Source organism: Engystomops pustulosus, chromosome 10 (genome assembly GCF_040894005.1).
Source record: "Engystomops pustulosus chromosome 10, aEngPut4.maternal, whole genome shotgun sequence".
Lineage (NCBI taxonomy): Eukaryota > Metazoa > Chordata > Amphibia > Anura > Leptodactylidae > Engystomops > Engystomops pustulosus.
In genome coordinates this window covers 26,603,047-26,622,048 of record NC_092420.1, presented here as the reverse complement: position 1 = coordinate 26,622,048, position 19,002 = coordinate 26,603,047, and the positions used below count along the sequence as shown (strand labels likewise).

General features: G+C 41.2%; 1 protein-coding gene across 2 annotated transcripts in view; it reads right to left on the bottom strand.

Annotated features, from left to right (window-relative positions):
• The window catches only part of SLC6A11 (solute carrier family 6 member 11), a 118,823-nt gene that overhangs the window by 25,597 nt on the left and 74,224 nt on the right, over positions 1-19,002 (bottom strand). For both annotated transcript variants that reach the window (XM_072127317.1, XM_072127318.1), the window contains exon 7: positions 3,627-3,761. In XM_072127317.1, the coding sequence (XP_071983418.1) occupies positions 3,627-3,761 (135 nt within the window). The remainder of the gene's footprint in view (positions 1-3,626; positions 3,762-19,002) is intronic.

Sequence of the window (19,002 nt, the reverse complement as noted above, 5' to 3'; positions counted from 1 at the left end):
CAGCGACACCTGGTGGACGTTGGAGGAACTGCCTTAGTGGATTGTCAGAAGACCCGAATCCACCGCAGAGAATGCGCCGCTGGATCGCGAATGGACCGGGTAAGTAAATCTGCCCCTGTATGTGTGTATATATGTGATGTGTGTGCACGAGTGTTTAAATTTGTGTGTATAAGTGAAGAACTGTATGTTTATGTGTACAGGTATATAAATGTGTGTGTACATATGCGTGTATGTTTATTTTTAAGCAGGGAGAAGGACCATTCAGAAGTCTTCTATGGGGCCCTGCCTCTCCTTGTTACGCCCCTGTTTCAGTTACATAAGTTAGATACCAGTGGGGCAATGTGATACCCCAGTCATGCATGTTGCATTTTGTTTTCTTCCCTTCCTTTTATATTTTACTTGGATTTATATTTCAAAAGAGCAGTAAAACTGCATTTTGGTCTGCATCAGTGACTTCAATGGCTCCAGTGCTGTCATCCTGAATAAGACACAGCTGATTACATCTCCGAGGTTCACCACTTGCTGGAGAACGGAACGTCTTTTGACAGACAAGCTTTTTAATGGAAGCAGAAGCCAGCTGAAATCATAGGTCAAGTGAAAATGAAGCCTCTTCTTAAGGTTTAAAAAAAATGAAGAAAAGAAGATTGTTATAAAAGAGATACACTATTCAAGGAGCTGCCGTTCTGGGGGTGATCTACCACTAGGGGGTGCTGGGAGATCCATCCTTCCTGTGTCGGAAGGGGAAAATACATCTCTTGTTAAGTACTGGGCTGGATTTAGATTGACTGAATTGGCTGCATCCCAATACGAAAGACATTGCCCATATTAAATCTATATGTGCAGAATTTGCAGGCCCTTGGCTTGGTCTCAAATCTTCTCTGGGAAACAGCTGGGGAATACACAAGTGTCATAGAGAATGCAAATGGGAAAAGGTAAACGGGTCAAGGAAAGGAACTACCAAACGTGTGACAAGAAGCCTTTATTAAATTCCCCATTCTGTATTCAAAATTTAGGTATGACTGAAGATCCATCAGGAATAGTGAGGAGTAGAGATGAACAGACCCCACAGCCATAGCCATGGCTAGTTGCTAGGGGCGTCATTTTTCTGGATTGGCTGTTTGGCTGCCAATCTAGCAACCGCCCTTAAATGCCAAACCTAAATATGGGGTTCGCTCATCTCTAGTGAGGAGCATACTCATTCAGGTTCACCAAGTTCGACTAAACCTTGAACAAAAGTTTGGTTCAGATTCCTAAACAAGAACTCCCAGGGGTGTTAACCCTTTAAATACTGACGGGTTTTAAAGAACAGTCCACTCATCACTAATTAATATTCACTTGCCGGACCTGATCGTGGATGTGCACCACCATTTCCCCTAGGATCGTTGACAGTGCCATTTAAAAGCTTAACCACCACAATCAACGCTGGTAGATACCGGTGTTGGTGAGCCCAAATGGCAAACCAGAACATTGTAGTTTGGGTTGCTCAATGTCACGGGCACCCCCGCGATCCATACCACGGATCGCGGGTGCACCCGTGCCTCCGTTGCGGGCACCCCCGCGATCCATATCGCGGATCGCGGGTGCACCCGTGCCTCCCTCCGCTGCCCCGGTCCCGCTTCGGTGCACTCACCTCTCCTGGCTCCCGCTCCCGTCCGGACTAGGTGTCGCGCGCGGCCCCGCTCCCTAGGGCGCGCGCGCGGCACTGTCTCAAGATTTGAAGGGCCAGCGCACAGGTGATTAGTATTGGTCATTTCCTGTTTTGTATATAACCCTTTGTTTCCCATCATTCCCTGCCGGATCTTTGTGCCTCTTAGCCTTAGAGAAAGCTTCCTAGCGAGTATTGCTGTGTTCCTGCGTATTCCTGCATTCCTGTGTGTTCCCGTTCCTGAGTCCTGTGTTGCCGTGTTACCTGTGTTCCTCCCTGTTGCTGTGTGCCTGTGTTCCCTTTCCCTCCTGCCTGGACCTCCTGTTGCTGACCCCGGACTTGAACCTGACGTTGCATCTCTGCCGCCTGCCCTGACCCTGTGCCTGGACCCGACTACGAGTTGTCATCCGCTAAGGTACCTCGACCTCGGCTGCCACCGTGGGCTAGTCACACCTGGGAACGTCCTAGTGGTATCCTGCCGCAGCAAGTCCAACCCGCTTTGCTGCGGGCTCTGGTGAAAACCAGGTGCCGCTAGGCTCCGGTTCCGGCTGTTGGCTAGTTACATCTCCCGCGGTGGTCCAGAGGATCCACTGATCCTAACACTCAACCATAGTCAGGAGTTTTTGTTTGACCATGCAGCACCCCCGTGTCGTATTAATATAGCATTACCCTATAACAGACATGTCTATACTGTTCATAACTATATGTTTCAAATGTTGATGTATTGATATATATTCATTGTCTCTTAACTAGCTGTCTCTTAACTATCTAATCTAGTTAGGTTTTTTTTACTACCAAGATGTATAGAGGCAGCAGACAAATTTTTTTTCAGGTGCTGTATTTAAGCAAACTGAGAAGACAAAAGCAGTAAGTATGGTTTTTAGGACCAGGACCAGCAGGACCACCATCATGGGGTTTGCTATGACTGTAGCCAGAGGCCTGGACAGGATGGTGCCCGGTGTTACAGATACACCCCCTTTTTGAATGGAGACCGCTCTATACACCGCAGTGCACAGGAGAGAGGAATAGCTTTGCATTGTGTTTTCATACTGAAGAATTCTCTCTGAGAAGATTTTGGGCAGTGTCGGATGTCTGCAAAGCATTGTCATTGTCATTGGGGAAGTCCTATCACCTGTCCATGTATGGTATTTCTATCACTGCATATTTTTCATCAGCAGCAAATAAGTGACGTATCAGTTATTACTGGGGATGTCGATGTGGAAATCATCCTTTACAACGCAAAAATTTCAATGTAAAAATCAATGCATGTCCAGCTACTGGAGTAAATCCGGCAGCCATTCCACTACTGTATGCCTTGGTTTTGTAATACTCATAAACATATGTTTGAGATATGGTGCAGTTGAAAAAATAGGGAAACTGATTTGCCAGTCAGGGGTCTCAAATTTTGGTGTCCCTGACAACCACCATTGGTTGAAGGCATCAAAACTATAAATTACTACATGTGGGATTATATACTTAACAAAAATGTGTCAAACAACAGAAATTATGTCCTATATTCTAAGTTCTTCAAAGTAGCCACTTTTTGCTTTCATTACTGCTTTGCACACTCTTGGTATTCTCTTGATCAGCTTCAAGAGGTAGTCACCAGAAATGGTCTTCCAACAGCCTTGAAGGAGTTCCCAGAGATGCTTAGCACTTGTTGGCCCTTTTGCCTTCACTCTGCGGTGCAGCTCACCCCAAACCAAATGAAGCTCATCAAGAGAATGTCAAGAGTGTGCAGAGCAGTATTATTCCACTTGTGTTAATTCATTGTTTTGATGCCTTCAGTGTGAATCTACAATTTTTATAGTTTGGAAAATACAGAAAACTCTTTAAATGAGAAGGTGTGTCCAAACTTTTGGTCTGTACTGTATATTACAATATATATAACCATTATTGATTCATAAGAAGACAGTAACACTTATTTATATTTATTCACATTGCTTTTGCTTAGAAACATCTCATAGTAATAAAATCTTACCTGTGGATCGGAAAGTCTTGACAAATCAGGATACAGGTAAAATTTGATCCCTTGAGAGGCCCCGGGTAATGTCACCCCACGAACCAGGAGAATCAGCAGCATAACATAGGGAAAGGTAGCAGTGACGTAGACCACCTGCAGGAAAATGTCATATAGTGAGTGGTCTGATAAGCTCAAAAAATATAAATGACATAGGACACCTGTTATACAACAACAAAGGGCCATATTCCTTGTTTGTGAACCTGACCCCTTTCTGCTACAAAAAGAAAGGAGACAAATACAGATACTGAAAAAAAACATTTAGGGTGTGCGGCACCAGGAAATATGGCCTTGTTTTTTGAAGCATATGTATAATAGAGATGAAAGGTCCAAAAATAAGAGACTAAATGTAGACCAACAGTTAAATATAATTAATCATTTGGCCAAACCCAAACTTGAAAATCTGTTCGGATTGGGTCCAGGTGCCAAACACAGACTGTGATCCAAAATTACAGTAGTGATCTATAGTGTGATCTGTACTAGCACTAGTGGCATTTAAGTTCCTGGTGAGTTCCTGTACCAACTTGCGTGTTGCTTCTAATGACGTCATGGTTGGGCCTGCGCACACACCCTACATTGATATGGATGACACTTTTGAGGGGGTTGAGCCGAACCTGGACTAGAACTTCTGATGAAGTTTATGGTCAGGTCCGGGGGGGATAAACCAGCAATGTTCGTCAAGGACCCGAACTTTGCGGTTCGGGTCAGCTCAACACTATTTACATCCATTGCTTTGATTGGCCAGGGGGACATCCTTTCCTGGTCTCGTGGGATGTACCTGAACCCTGCACAGTTTTTTAAATAGGGAAATGGACAAGATTTCACATAAAAGAGGAAATTCCAAAAGAACTTATTAATATAAGTCCATATCTGACCTAAAATGTAGTCTACATGTTCCTTGCCTCATGAATAGAAAGAACATTTTATTTGCAGTTTATACAGTAGGTTTTTCATGTTAATGTCATTCGTCAATGCTAAATGATTGAAAATGTTTCTAAAGCATAATGGAAGTAAATATATTAATGGATACAATCTGTAAAACACAATTCCATCAGTAATGTTGACAATACCGAGTCCTTTTTTACATGTGCATTCACATTATTCCGCAAGTCAAAGTTATTATGAATGTTCCCATTTTCTAAATACATTGATTAATATGCAGCTAACAATGAAAGGGTCTCCACGCTGATGAAAAACATTCCTAATGATTGAATATGGCTGTTTATTTTCCATTTTGTTTGATATATTTGGATGTTAAACCTTCATGTATGAACAAAAGTTTGGCCGGCAGTACCCTGTATCCCCCACAGTCTCTGCACTACGGCCAAAACGCCCACACAAGTATTAATGTTCTACATATAGATAGGAAATTAATCCAAGGAAATTACTTCAAAATATAAAATTATAGATACATAAATCAAAGCAGAAAATATGTTATTAATAAAGCATTTATTGTTATTGTATAGTACTGCGTCAAACATATAAAAAATATTCAAATTGTGTTCAGAACATCTTACTATTGTCTATTTATATATCTATTGTCTATCCATCTATCTATTGTCTATTGATCTATCTATTGACTATCTATTTGTCTATGTCATATCTTTCATCTATCTAATTTACAACTATGGCACAGACCCATGTCAATCTGTAAAAATGAAGCAGGAGATGACTAAAAGAAGTATATGGATCAGAGACTCTGAGGACTATAGTAAATGTCACATATACCATTGACAAGGAGGACAACCACAGTATAATCAAAAAGACTCTTCTAAACGGAAGACTAAAACTACAAACAAATGGCTTTCACTTGAGATGGGCGAATTTGTTGAAATTCGGTTTGACCCGATTCTCCGAATCTTTCGATAAAATTTGATTTGATCCAAATCAAATCATGACCAATCACGTTAAAAAACAGGCATTTCCTGGCTGCAGAGAACCTGTAGGGTGTTGTAGAATGTTGTGCCATGCTTAAATATGCATAGGGAGCGTGGTTTGGTCTTCAAACAATGCTGTGTTTTAGTATGACACGCACATGACAGCTGCGGCTCTTAGAATCTCTTCACTCTTCACTTCCATGGGCACTTACATAGGCCAACTTCCCCAAATAAGCAAAGCGGGAACGCAGCCTGACAAGATAATGTCTGTGCCAGCTCGAAAGGACTGAGCTGAGGGCCAAGATACCACTATAACATCAAAAAGTGCACTCTTTTAACACTGGCATCAGATAATTCCATAGATGACGACAGAACCTGTTCTGTTAAACGCGGATACATGTAGAAACCCCGCTAAAGAGTGGAGAGGTTGTCGGCAGTAATTTTGCATTGACGTCACTGATCATTTTATTTTTCTTTTCATCCGTCAGTGTCCGCTTTCAATTGGTCATTAATCCATCAGTATTGCTAAAGCCAAAAACATACAGGAGTGGATCCAAAAAAAGATCCAGAGATGACCAGTAAATGAGATACTTGCTTGTCCTGTGTGCTCTGTATCCACTCCTGCTTTTGTTTATCAATCCTGAGGCTTTTCATTCCTGCTGACAGATGAAATGAAGGGGAAACCAAACATAGGGCCAATGGGAGTGGTGGAGGGTGAAAACAGCATTATGGAAATCACAGGGTGTTCCAGGGAGACAGCGTTCAGTTGGCAGCAGCATGAGTAGGCAGAGTGGCACAATGACAAATTCTGGAGGTGGCAGAAACATGGTAGGCCACAGAGTGGCACAATGACAGAGTGTGGAGGTTACAGCAGAAGCAGGAGGCCACAGAGTGGCTCAATGACAGAGTGCAGGTGGCAGCAGCAGCATGAGGTCAGAGAGTGGCACAATGACAAATTCTTTAGGTGGCAGCAACATGGTAGGCCACAGAGTGGCACAATGATAGAGTGTGGAGGTGGCGGTGGAAGGAGGAACCCACAGAGGGGCACAATGACAAAGTGTGGAGGTGAGAGCAACCTGGTAGGCCACAGAGTGGCACAATGACAAAGTGTGGAGATGGCAGCAGCAGCATGAGGTCAGAGAGTGGCACAATGACAAACTCTTTAGGTGGCAGCAACATGGTAGGCCACAGAGTGGCAAAATGACAGAGTGTGGACGTGGCGTCAGCAGCAGGAGCCCACAGAGTGTCACAATGACAGAGTGTGGAGGTGGCAGCAACATGGTAGGCCACAGTGTGGCATAATGATAGAGTGTGGAGGTGACAGCAGCAAGAGGTCAGAGAGTGGCACAATGACAAATCCTGGAGCTGGCAGCAACCTGGTAGGCCACATAAGGGCACAATGACAAGGTCTGGAGGTGGGCGGCAGCAGCAGGAGGTCAGAGAGTGGCACAATGACAAATTCTGGAGGTGGCAGCAACATGGTAGGCCACAGTGTGGCACAATGACAGAGTTTAAAGTTTGAAATGAATTTGAAGTTTGAAATGTTTAATTTAAATTTGAATTTGAAGATTAGAGACGCCACATGCATCATTCATGATAATTTCCCTGAAAATATTATGTCTTTGCCAAAAAAGAACTGAAATTTGGGGTATACAGCTCCCCCAAAATGGACACCTTTGACTGGGAGCAATAATCACTCCAGCAACTATGTGGATTTTACATCGATTTCTTGCTTTTAACTTCAGCAACAAAAAAGAGCTGCAATTTGGGGTATCCAGATCCCCTAAAACAGACACCCTGTAATTGGAGCAAAAATCACTCCAGAAACTATGTGGATTTGACACGTATTTCTTGCTATCAACTTTAGCAACAAAAAAATATTGAAATTTGCGGTATACAGGTACCCCAATATGGACACCCTGGGATTGGAGCAGAAATCACTACAGAAACTATGTGGATTTTACACAGATTTCTTCCTATTCACTTCAGCAACAAAAAACCCTGCTATTTGGGGTATACAGATCCCCAAAATGTACACCCTGGGATTGGAGCAGAAATCACTAATGAAACTACGTGGATTTAACGCAGATTTCTTCCTATTTACTTCAACAACAAATAAGAACTGCTATTTGGGGTATACAGATCCCCAAAAACGAACACCCTGGGATAGGAGCAGAAATAACTTCAGAAAGTATGTGGATTTTACACAGGTTTCTTCCTATTCACTTCAGTAACAAAAAAAAACTGATATTTGAGGTATACAGATCCCCCAAAGCGGACACCCTGGGATTGGAGCAGAAATTGCTACAGCACAGTACAGTACAGTACAAGCAGCTGGACACTACAGACGAAATGGCGAGATTGCAGATGGCTGCTTGTTTTTATAGGGCTGTGAGCCTGTGTGACATCACATGTCGGTGATTGGCTTATAGGTCTGCACATATCTTCGAGGGTGTTCCTTTCACTGCCCCATGTAACACATTGGGGCAGATTTATCAAGCAGTCTGAAAGTCAGAATATTTCCAGTTGCCCATGGCAACCAATCACAGCTCCCCTTTAAAATATTCATGAGCACTGGTGAAACGAAAGCTGAGCTGTGATTGGTTGCCATGGGCAACTGGAAATATTCTGACTTTCAGACTGCTTGATAAATCTGCCCCAATGTGTTCATGCCCATTTAGCTAAAAAAAGGGGGGGGGGGGGACTTTGTTCCCACAAATCAGCGTAAACTTTGGATTTGTGACGAATTAAATTTTTCCTAAAATTTGGACCAAATTCCACGTTGTTCGAATCGATTTGCCCATCTCTAGCTTTCATCAAGATCTAAGTCGGCATCAAAAATGGGAGAAGAATCAACCTCTTTTGTTAGAGAACCCTTAAAACTTGTCGAGGAGGCAGAAGACATCACCGAACTCAGAAGGGCTACACAAAGCAAAGCAAGTGGGACATTACCCAAGATGGCACTGAGGAAGAGGAATTAGCATAATTAGTGGTAAATATCTCTTCTAAGACTCTTACTAATAAGCAAATGTTAAAGTTGAAGCGGCTTTTATGAAAGCTGTAAAAAAAAAACATATGACAAGTTTGCGTGCAAATAATTTATGTATGCCCTAGGAACATGCTACCCAGAACACTGCTGAAATCTCTGCCTTGGATGAGCCGGCCCATGACGGCGACATTGCTATCAAGCACCTGATGAGGGCTTGTCATGGATACCAACTGATACCTAGCAGAGATAAATAGACAACTTTCACATACACAAGTATATCAAAGGATTTCATAGGATCCAAAATTCAAAAATTCAATGTATACTTGATGATGCTTTGAAAAATGACATCATTGATGAGGACTTACATTTCTAATCATAGAACATCCAATTACTCCTGTAATATATGTGTTGCCGAAAATACATATTTGTCTTTTTTCTCCCCCTGGTAGACCTATAGTATCAGGCACAGGATCAATATTCTCAAATATAGCCAGTTTTTTTTGGATACGATATTGAGGGAGTTAGCTACAACTGGCAGATCTTACATCCAGGATACAGCTGATTTCACACTCATGTATCTGAGCACATGAATGTATTGCTAGTTTCTTTTGATGTCATATCGCTGTAAACATCTATAGATCATCAGAGGGGACTAGATTCGGTTCATAACTTTAACATTACTGTGAAAAATCTAAAACACAGGAGTTAGTCCTAACTTTACCGTGTTTTTCGGACTATAAGGTGCACAAAAAATTCTTTGATTTTCTCAGAAATCAAATGTGTGCCTTATAGTCTAGTGCGCCTTATATATGAACCGTACTTACAGACAACAGCTGCCTTGTACTGTGCACAGGTATGCCACCTGCTGGTCATTCATCCTTATAATCAGGTGCCCCTTATAATCCGGTGCGCCTTATATATGAACCTAGATGTTTTAGCAGTCATTTATTGGTTGTGCACCTTATAATCCGGTGCGCCTTATAGTCAAGTATAGTACTTGAGTTTGTTTTAAGAAACAATTATTTTTTATTTGGGGCTGATTTTTTCTTGCAATGTATGGGGGTGGCAACATAGTAATGTGTGTCCTGGAGGAAGACGCCATCTATGTCTCCCTCTTTTTGGGCTCTGCCTGCGGTGGTGGAGGTACGTAGATGACGTGTGTGTTTTGTGAACCAGTACAGAACAAATTTTTTTTAAAACTCTATAGATGAGACCATCAAACTTACAGTAGCCTTCTCTGAAACTAATTTACAGTTCTTGGATGTATTAGTGACCAGACAAGCATGTTCTAAATATAATTTTTTTTTAAATATGTGTCTATTTGGTCACAATAATAATTTTTAGGGGGGTCTTCAGCATACAAAGCTCTAGACAATTGTTAGGTTCCAGCCCTGAAGATCTGTGTAGCCACACATTTGTGTAGTAGAAACAGGATGGTGAAAAATGCATTTATATTCCAGGATTGTAGCTGGACTTGGAGCACTGTAGTGCACTCCTGTGTAAAAGCTTTAGCAGGTCTCATTTTAGATAGTAAAGCAGAAGGGAGTGATTGTTCCCCTATCGTATGTCCACCTTAAGTTGTTATTCTTGTTTTTAGAGCAGCAGCATGGGATTTGTAAGGGTTAGGACTCTCCATATGAGTTTTAAACATGTCTTAATTTACTTAAATACACCTCTAATCCAAACTGAATCATCTGAACAGTAAGCACAAAAATATATACTAAAATGGCTAAATTGAAATCCAATAGAACTATACCTATAGTCCAACTAAAATCGACGAATAGTGAGGAATTGGTATGAAATGAAGGAACAGGATGTTATGTAAGTTTTAGGGGGCGGCCAAATATTTTACACAGATGAAATCAAGTTTAATAACGACTGCACAAACTTTATTCTTCTTTTAGAAGTCAAGACAGTGATATAGAAGATATCAATGCGCTCATAATATACAGGCAGGCATCTTCTATGTATGACACTATGAACATGACATGGATTATCTCTTGCAGTAGGTTAACTGTATATTACGCTAGTAAATGTATTCTAAATCTAACGATTTGTTGTTGAATTTGAGCTCAAGGTGAAAAAATACTTTTACTTAGTCAGATCTGCCATCTGTCTGATATTGAGACAAATCTGTTCATACACGGTATTCCTCGACTGCTGTGCCAGTGATTAGGATATGCATGAATCCACTGATCAGCTGTGTCTTTCAAGGAAAATCGCAAGGATTGCTTAACAATTTCCATTTAACGGTAACAGAACAATGGATTAAGTGAAATCATGAGATTCTGCATCACATAAAATTGTAAAAAAGTGACGATTCTCCCAAATAAGGCAGCACCAGAACCGTTTGCAGGTGTTAACAATGTGGGTGAGGGTGTGGTTGAGCTGAACTTCGCCCCAGCCCAGAACCCATGATGTTCGGTATAAACCTGAACTTTAGGGTTCTGGCCCCTCAATACCACCCATGACTTCAACCACTGCCAAGCTTCCAGGTTTGGTACAGCATATTTCCACATGGCTTTGTGTCTGAGTAACATGATTCTTATTGTTCTTGATGCCTAACAATTTCCATTCACAGCTACAGAACAAAAATCATGAGATTCTGGGGAAATCATGAGATTCTGCATCAAATAAAATTTAAAAAAGTTACGATCCTCCCAAATAGGGCAGTGCCAGAACTGTTTGCAGGTGTTAACAGAGCGGGGGAGGGTGTGGTTGAGCCGAACCCCGCCCCAGCCCCGAACCCATTAACTTCAGTACAAACCCGAACTTTGGGGTACCGACCGCTCAACACCACCCATGACTTCAACCACTGCCAAGTTTCCAGGCTTGGTACGGCATATTTTCACATGGCTTGGTAACATGATTCTTATTGTTCCTGATGCCAAAACATTTCCATTTCATGGCCACAGAACAATGGATTAAGTGAAATCATGTACAGTAGACTAGAAATTAGCAAACAAGTCATAAGATGTTCCTAACTTTTCACGGGAGCCTGTTTATTTCGGAAGGATATAACAAATCTAACAAATTAGGGCACTAAAAGAGTGAGGTCAAACACCCTACTAAGGCTGCAAGCACAAGTCGGCACATGGGAGAGGAGGGGGGGGGTGAGCCCTGCTCGTCCCCGCCCTTCTCCATAGAAAATAGTAGCTGCATGGACTTAGATTTGGCCAAAAGTAGAGTAGGCTCTATCTTTTTGCGGCTTCGGTTCGGAACGGTGAGCGCTTATTGCACTCATTGTACCAAGCCTGTTCGCCATGGCTGTCTATGGGGGAACGTATGTACGGCCACAATCTTGCGGCCCCCCTCCGACGGTCATGTGCATGGAGCCTAAAAGAAAGTATAATTTTTTGTTGTATATCAAAGGACCTGAACGGGCCCTTTCATCAATATTCAAGACACACATGTCTGTAGATCATAAAATAAAGGCAACATCTGTATTATGAACATTGAACCACAGTAGAACTGAAGGGATTTTATTATTTTCTTTATTAGAACTCAAATAAAATCCTAATTCCTTTGATGTGTTGTTTTCCCCAATCGATGCCCCATCACCCACCGGCATCTGAATACTGGAGGGACCCAGTAACTTAACTCATTATGTTACTCTGCACATAACTAAGAATACAACTCCTTCGCTGTTTTACAGCTTCTTCCTACAAGTTTAAGAGTGGGAACTCTGTATTCATCTCGCGGATACTCAGGATTTTCCCGCTGAATACAGAGATCAATCTTTGGTTGATTGTGAACAGCTTGAAAGACTATTATTTGCCATCACTTCAAGCTGAAACAAATACCACTTGAATAGATATAATTGTTGATCCTGGGTTCCTTTCCTGCATCTTTTCTTTGCACTTCTTTATTTTGCTCACTTGTTGCTTTCTATGCTCTTCGCCTCATTGACTCCATTCGGCGCGGTGCTGCTAGTTAAAAGCACATTATGAGAAGAGACGCTGAGGACATGGCTTGTGTTGATATTAAGATGTAACAGTCCTTCACTATTGATATTTCACAACCATTTGCTTTGTGGGAAGTGGAAAGAACTTGCAGAATGGTTATTGCAGTCCTTAGCAATATAATGTCTATTACTTGCAACTGCCATAAGATATAGGATGTTAAGAAATTCATTTATTTTGTGACTTGCAGTGAATCCATCAGCACTTTTTATCCCCAAGCAAACTACCATCAGCACTAGAGATGAGCGAGTATACTCGTCCGTGCTTGATGCTCGTTCGAGTATTAAGGTACTCGAAACGGCTCGTTGCTCGGACGAGTATTTCCCCTGCTCGAGATCGAGCATTTAATTAAAAAACACAGTGAAGAACAATGAAGAATAGAATAAAATCAGTGAACACAGTGAACACAGGATCATTTAAGTGAAAAACACAGTGAAGAACACAGTGAAGAATAGATTACAGATGTTCGGCACATCTGCTTACTTGTCGGAAGATACGGCGGAACGGTGCGAACAAAATAGCATGTGAAGAACACATTGAAGAACACGGTGAGCAGGACAGAGACACCAGGGAGCAGCACAGAGACACCGGGGAGCAGCACAGGCAGCGGCAGGCACGGAGACAGCGGGGTAGCGGCAGGCACGGAGACAGCGGGGCAGCGGCAGGCACGGAGACAGCGGGGCAGCGGCAGGCACGGAGACAGCGGGGGAGCGGCAGGCACGGAGACACCGGGGCAGCGGCGGGCACAGAGACATCGGGAAGGGCAGAGAGATCGGGGAGACTTCAGTGGAAGAAGAGGAGCGGATCCCGGGACAGCGTATCTCCCGACAAGTAAGCAGATGTGCCGAACATCTGTAATCTATTCTTCACTGTGTTTTTCACTGCATTTTTCACTTAAATGATCCTGTGTTCACTGTTTTTATTTTATTCTTCACTGTTCTTCACATCTGCTAACTTGTCGGGAGATAATATACGCGCGGAACAGTGAAGAATAGATTGCAGATGTTTGCATACATCTGATCACTTATCAGAAGACATTCTTTTTCAATTAAATAACACATTTTATTCCCGAACCATGGTCCCTTTGAAAAATGCTCGGGTCTCCCATTGACTTCAATGGGGCTCGTTATTCGAGACGAGCACTCGAGCATCAGTAAAAGTTTGTCTCGAATAACGAGCACCTGGGCATTTTAGTGCTCGCTCATCTCTAATCAGCACCAGATAGGTACAGTAGAAACCCAGGACTTTAGACGCAGGGTTTTTCCGCTCATTTCTCGCTCTCCAACTTCAAAAATCCATAACTTTTTCATTTTTACGTGTACAGACCTGTGTGAGGGCTTATTTTGTTCGTAACAAATTTTACTTTCCCGTAATGTTATTTAATTTAACTTGTCGTGTACTGCGAAGCTGAAAAAAAATTACAAATGTGGAAAAATTGAAAAAAAAAACATCACGTTCTTGTGGGCTCCGTTTTTACGACTTTCACGCTTTGCTCCAAATAACACATCTACTTTATTCTTTGGTTTGGTGTGATCGCGGTGATACCAAATTTATATAGGTTTTATTGTGTTTTAATACATTTTCAAAAATTAAACGAATGTGTACAAAAAAGAAAAAAAAATTTGTCATCTTCTGAAGCTAATAACTTTTTCATACTTTGGCGCATGGAGCTTTTTGAGGTTTTCATTGCTACCATTTTGAGGTCTGTGCGACATTTTGATCATTTTTTATTTCATTTTTTATGTGATGTAAAAAGGTGTAAAAGTCGCATTTCGGACATTTGGGCGCCATTTCCCGTCTCGGAGGTCACCGCCGGCCGTAACCATTTTTATATTTTGATAGATCGGGCATTTTGGGACGTGGCGATACCTAATATGTTTGTGATTTTTACTGTTTATTATGTTTTATATTAGTTCTAGGGAAAGGGGGGTGATTTGAATTTTTAATATTTTATTAATTTTTTTTATTTTTTAAACTTTTTTTTTCTTGTTTTTTCCACTTTTTCTTAGACCATCTAGGGTACATTAACCCTAGATGGTCAGATCGCTCCTACCATATACTGCAATACTTCTGTATTGCAATATATGGCATTTTTGCAGGTCATTCATTACAATGAGCCACTGGCTCATTGTAACGAATCTCCAGAAGCCATGTAGCCTCGTGTCAAACGAAGACCCGAGGCTACCATGGCAACCGATCGCTGCCCCCCGATGACGTTCGGGGGAGTGGCGATCGTAAAAAAAGATGGCGGCGCCCGCGCGCCGCTGTCTTTTAAACGCCGCCGGCGACTTTGCCGGCGGCAATGACAAGGTTGATAGCCGCGATCGGTGCAAGCACCGACCGCGGTTATTACCGGTGGGGGTTTTCTGCAAAATGCAAAAACCCCCACCTTTGTATGAAGAGGACTCAGCCCATGAGCCCTCTTCATACACTCCTTATACCTCTGCACCGTAGAGCTACGTCGCAGAGCGTTAAGGGGTTAAAGATTAACTGTAAAGTTTTATTTCTCAACAAATCAATATCTCTTGGGATGTAAAACAACTTTGCCTTTTATCTTTGTTACCTATATACAGCAGTTGCTTTGTTACCCCCCTCAGATTACCTCAGAGCTGCATTGGCTGCTTTCTCTGCCTATGGTAACAAGCCCTGAATTACATAGTATAAACAAACTCTGTGTGACACTGCAATCTCTGAGTATGTAGCAAAGCTGGATGTGTTCAAGACTGTGGATACAGATGTCTCCTCCAAAGAATAGTGAGGTACAATATCTCCCCTGTTCCCTATCAGTTCCTCCATCCCAGTCTGTGATTCTAAAGAACTTTCTCTGTCTCTCTCGTCTCCTCATGCTGCAGCCATCCCCCCACCTTGCAGTCACACTTTTTGAACTGTGCAGATAAGCTATTCACCCTTAGTTTTCACAAAGCTCAGACTAGAGACTTTGTGTAACTGGTTTACTTATGATTTATTATTTCTTTCACTTTTTACATGTTCCCTTCTCCTCCATGTGATGGACGCTGCCAGGCTGTCACCATATACATCCTGTATGCGCACGGTGCAGTGTTCAGTGGATTTACTTGTGGGAAACTAAATGAATTTAATGCTAAATTACTTAGGGAGAGAACACATGGCATCATGGGATCTATGGCAAGCTAACTGGCCTCAGCTTGAGGGCATAGACTGATAGATATTAGTCTCCGCCCACTTCACCTCTGGTGAGAAAGAGTTTTGTCAAACACTTTCAGAACAGAAAATGCCATAACTTTGGAAAGAAAAGTACGAGCAGCACAAAGTAGGCATCAAAGGGGGAATCACATTTAATAATTTGGAAAAATCATTATAACTTTACAGCTACGCTTTAAGATCAACTGATGGTAGACTCCTATAATGTGCTTACACATCCAGATGAGTTAAAGTACATTAGAAAAAACCTCATGTAAACTCATGTAAAACTTAGCAAAAAACATGTGAAAGGCACAAAGACTTCACATACTGTAACATTCCATTAAAATGTAGATTTACATCTTTTTATTTAATCAAAAAGCAATTACTAAAAAAAACAAGTGCCTTGACCTTTTTGAACCATCTCGTCACATTTAGATGGCAAACCTGCCGTTATTGCATTTAGAACAGATAAAATATTTGGCAACATTTTTTATTTTTTGCATAATTCAATACAATGTTTTTTAACCTTAAGCTAAGCTTCTTTTTTCGTGGCAGTATTTTTATTTGGACATTGACGCAAACAAATTAATGTTTGAACAACAGACCTACCATGTCCATTGTAAAATATCTAGTAAGCTATACGAACTTGTACCACACTGGATACGGAGGTGATGCTGATTGATTGCTGGCACTGCTATCTGCTCAACCCCATTATTTTTGCAGCCACCCCCTCTTCAACCCACTGGCAAATAGGCTGCTAGGATCCTGACCAACAATATTAAGTGTTCCTCCAATTAGTCAATACACCCCTAAATTTTACCATTATTCCCCTATAGAAAAAAAATACTCTAATAATAATCATTGTTTTTGGGGATACCTTGTTACAACTTTAACTCAGAGGTTGAAATTGATAAAATTTGACAAAAGATTTAGCGAAAGGGTAATTTTTAAAGCTCTTAGATTCAACGTTAGTATTCTGTATTCCGTTAAAATCCTGTTATAATATACAATATCTGAACGCTGTAAGTGCTTGATAAATGTATGGTCTGATATTTGAGAATAACAGCAAAACAAATTTTAAATTATATTTTCCTTCACACAAAAGTGAAAAAGGGCAATAGCGTTAATAGGTTAAGCTATATTAATGGTGAACATTTGATGTAGTCTGAATATTCATTTTTTATCAATGTTTTCTAAATCATTGTAATTGCTATTGTTTCTCTTGTTTATTATTTATTTTTGTAAACAAACTGTACAGTATAGTATTGTGATCTATCTCTTTTTCTTTTATCTTATTTTAAACTACTCCTAATATCAATTTCTCAATTTCCGCTAAAAATAAGAAAAAAGATGGAAATATTATCACTACAGCTCCTCATTGGTTCTAATTACAGATTCTCAGTTGGCTGATATACAGCTCAATGAGCCACAAGTGAACCATTGAGTCAAAACTGGGCTATTAAGGCTTCAAGCTACACTTGCTTCTCCAGGAACAAAGTAAAGTGACTAAATTGGATAGACAGCACCAAAAGCATAATTTAAAACTCTTGGGCATCAGTGCAACATCTATAACAACTTCCCACTGATTTACATGAGCCTTTTATAAAACCTGAGCGGCCTAGATCAGCTGCTTCCCCTATAGAAACGACCCTGGATAGACCTTACCTAAAAGTGTTAATTTTCACAAAGTATAATGATTCGTATGTATATGGTATAGATGGTGTCCAAGAACTCCATTATACTCTCTATTGAGTGCCAGTTAGACTTGTTTCCTGACCTATCAAGTTCAATATTCTGTATTGTGCTTTCACTAGCCCTTGCTTGGATCTTTTGACTATTCTATTTTTCTGTTCTCATTATTCTCTACCTCAACACCAACTTGGTTTGGACCCAATAAGCCTAAACCTGCTTTTGTATGTCTTTCTCTTTAACTTTCTTTAACTTTTCTGGACTGTCGTCCAGTTGGCACCTGCTGGTTTGCAGAGTGTGGGCAAGTAAGCAGGGACAGAGGATGCAGGAATCACAGGGACTCCGCTTCTTCCCTGTCTTGCAAAGAGTTTTTATTTTTGCTAAGCAGTTAGTTTGTGAAAAGCAAAAAATACAATAAGTGACCTGGCAGGTAGTTAGATAGATAGAATAACCCTGTCCTTATTTTAAAACTAAGTATAAGGCCAATGTTTTGCCTAAATGACTTGTTTGAATGTCAGTTTGAAATAGAAAACAAGACTCTAAGTCTCTCGGCTATAATAATTCAAGACGCTTCATCGGTTATCATCCCACTTATCGCTCAGAAAAACAGAAATCAGCTTTAAGCTGATTACATTAGTATATTATTATGTTAATCAATTCTAATTTTGTCTTAGTAAATGGTTCTAAAAAGGGATAAAGCAAATTCCATACAACCGCATCTGCATTTTGTAGAATGCTCTTACATAGGAAGCAGCCAGCATTTTGATATTTAAAGGGGTTGATGACTGCATCCCAAATTGTAATGAGGGTCAAACAAAAACATAATTCATCAGAAGCCCAGTGTTTAGCCTTAAGGCTGCATTGAAATCTCGGTAGTCCATATATTTTTATGGAAACGTCAGGAGGATTCCCAATATATCCTTACAATGTATGGCATAGCCTTATCCCACTGTACGTTCATTCTGTGCCCGATGCCTTCTCCTCCCCCTAAATCTGGTGGAGGAGTGAACATTGACAGCAACTTCTTATTGGTTGCTACTGTTGCTTACTGTCTATATAGACAGTAAGAAAAAGAAAGTACAGCACCACTAATCTCATCCAAAAAAAATGGGGGGGGGGGGGGATGTAGCACGCAGACTGTTGATCCAGGTCACAAATCTCAAGGCAACAATTATTGAAGAAGACAATTGTTGCAGTACAGTTCAAGATTTGATGAAGAATGTGGAAGAATATCACCCACCTTGAGATATTTCGACCACCCAGCAGTCTTCATGCATGATAAAGACAGCTTGGAAGTGGAAACATCTCATGATGGGTGAATAAATATACCAGATTTTTCATCTATTCTTGACCTGTCCTGCAGTCTTCTTCTTCAATAATTTATACAGTCAGTGACATCACTGGGATCCTCCCTGAGTGTAAACAGCATACTGTAGCATCTGCCCCCTATAGACTTCAATGGCTTCCGCTAAGCATAGTTGGAGGCAAAAACCATGTAGTATAGGTCTATGTATATGCTGAACATATACAATGGGCATATACACTCCCGTATACATAAAACGCGGTGTGAACCTAGCCCAAATCGGACCTTTTACCACTTTCCCTTATTCCAACTTTCCAGTGTCTCTACTGTCAGATGGACAGTATTGGAGAGGAAA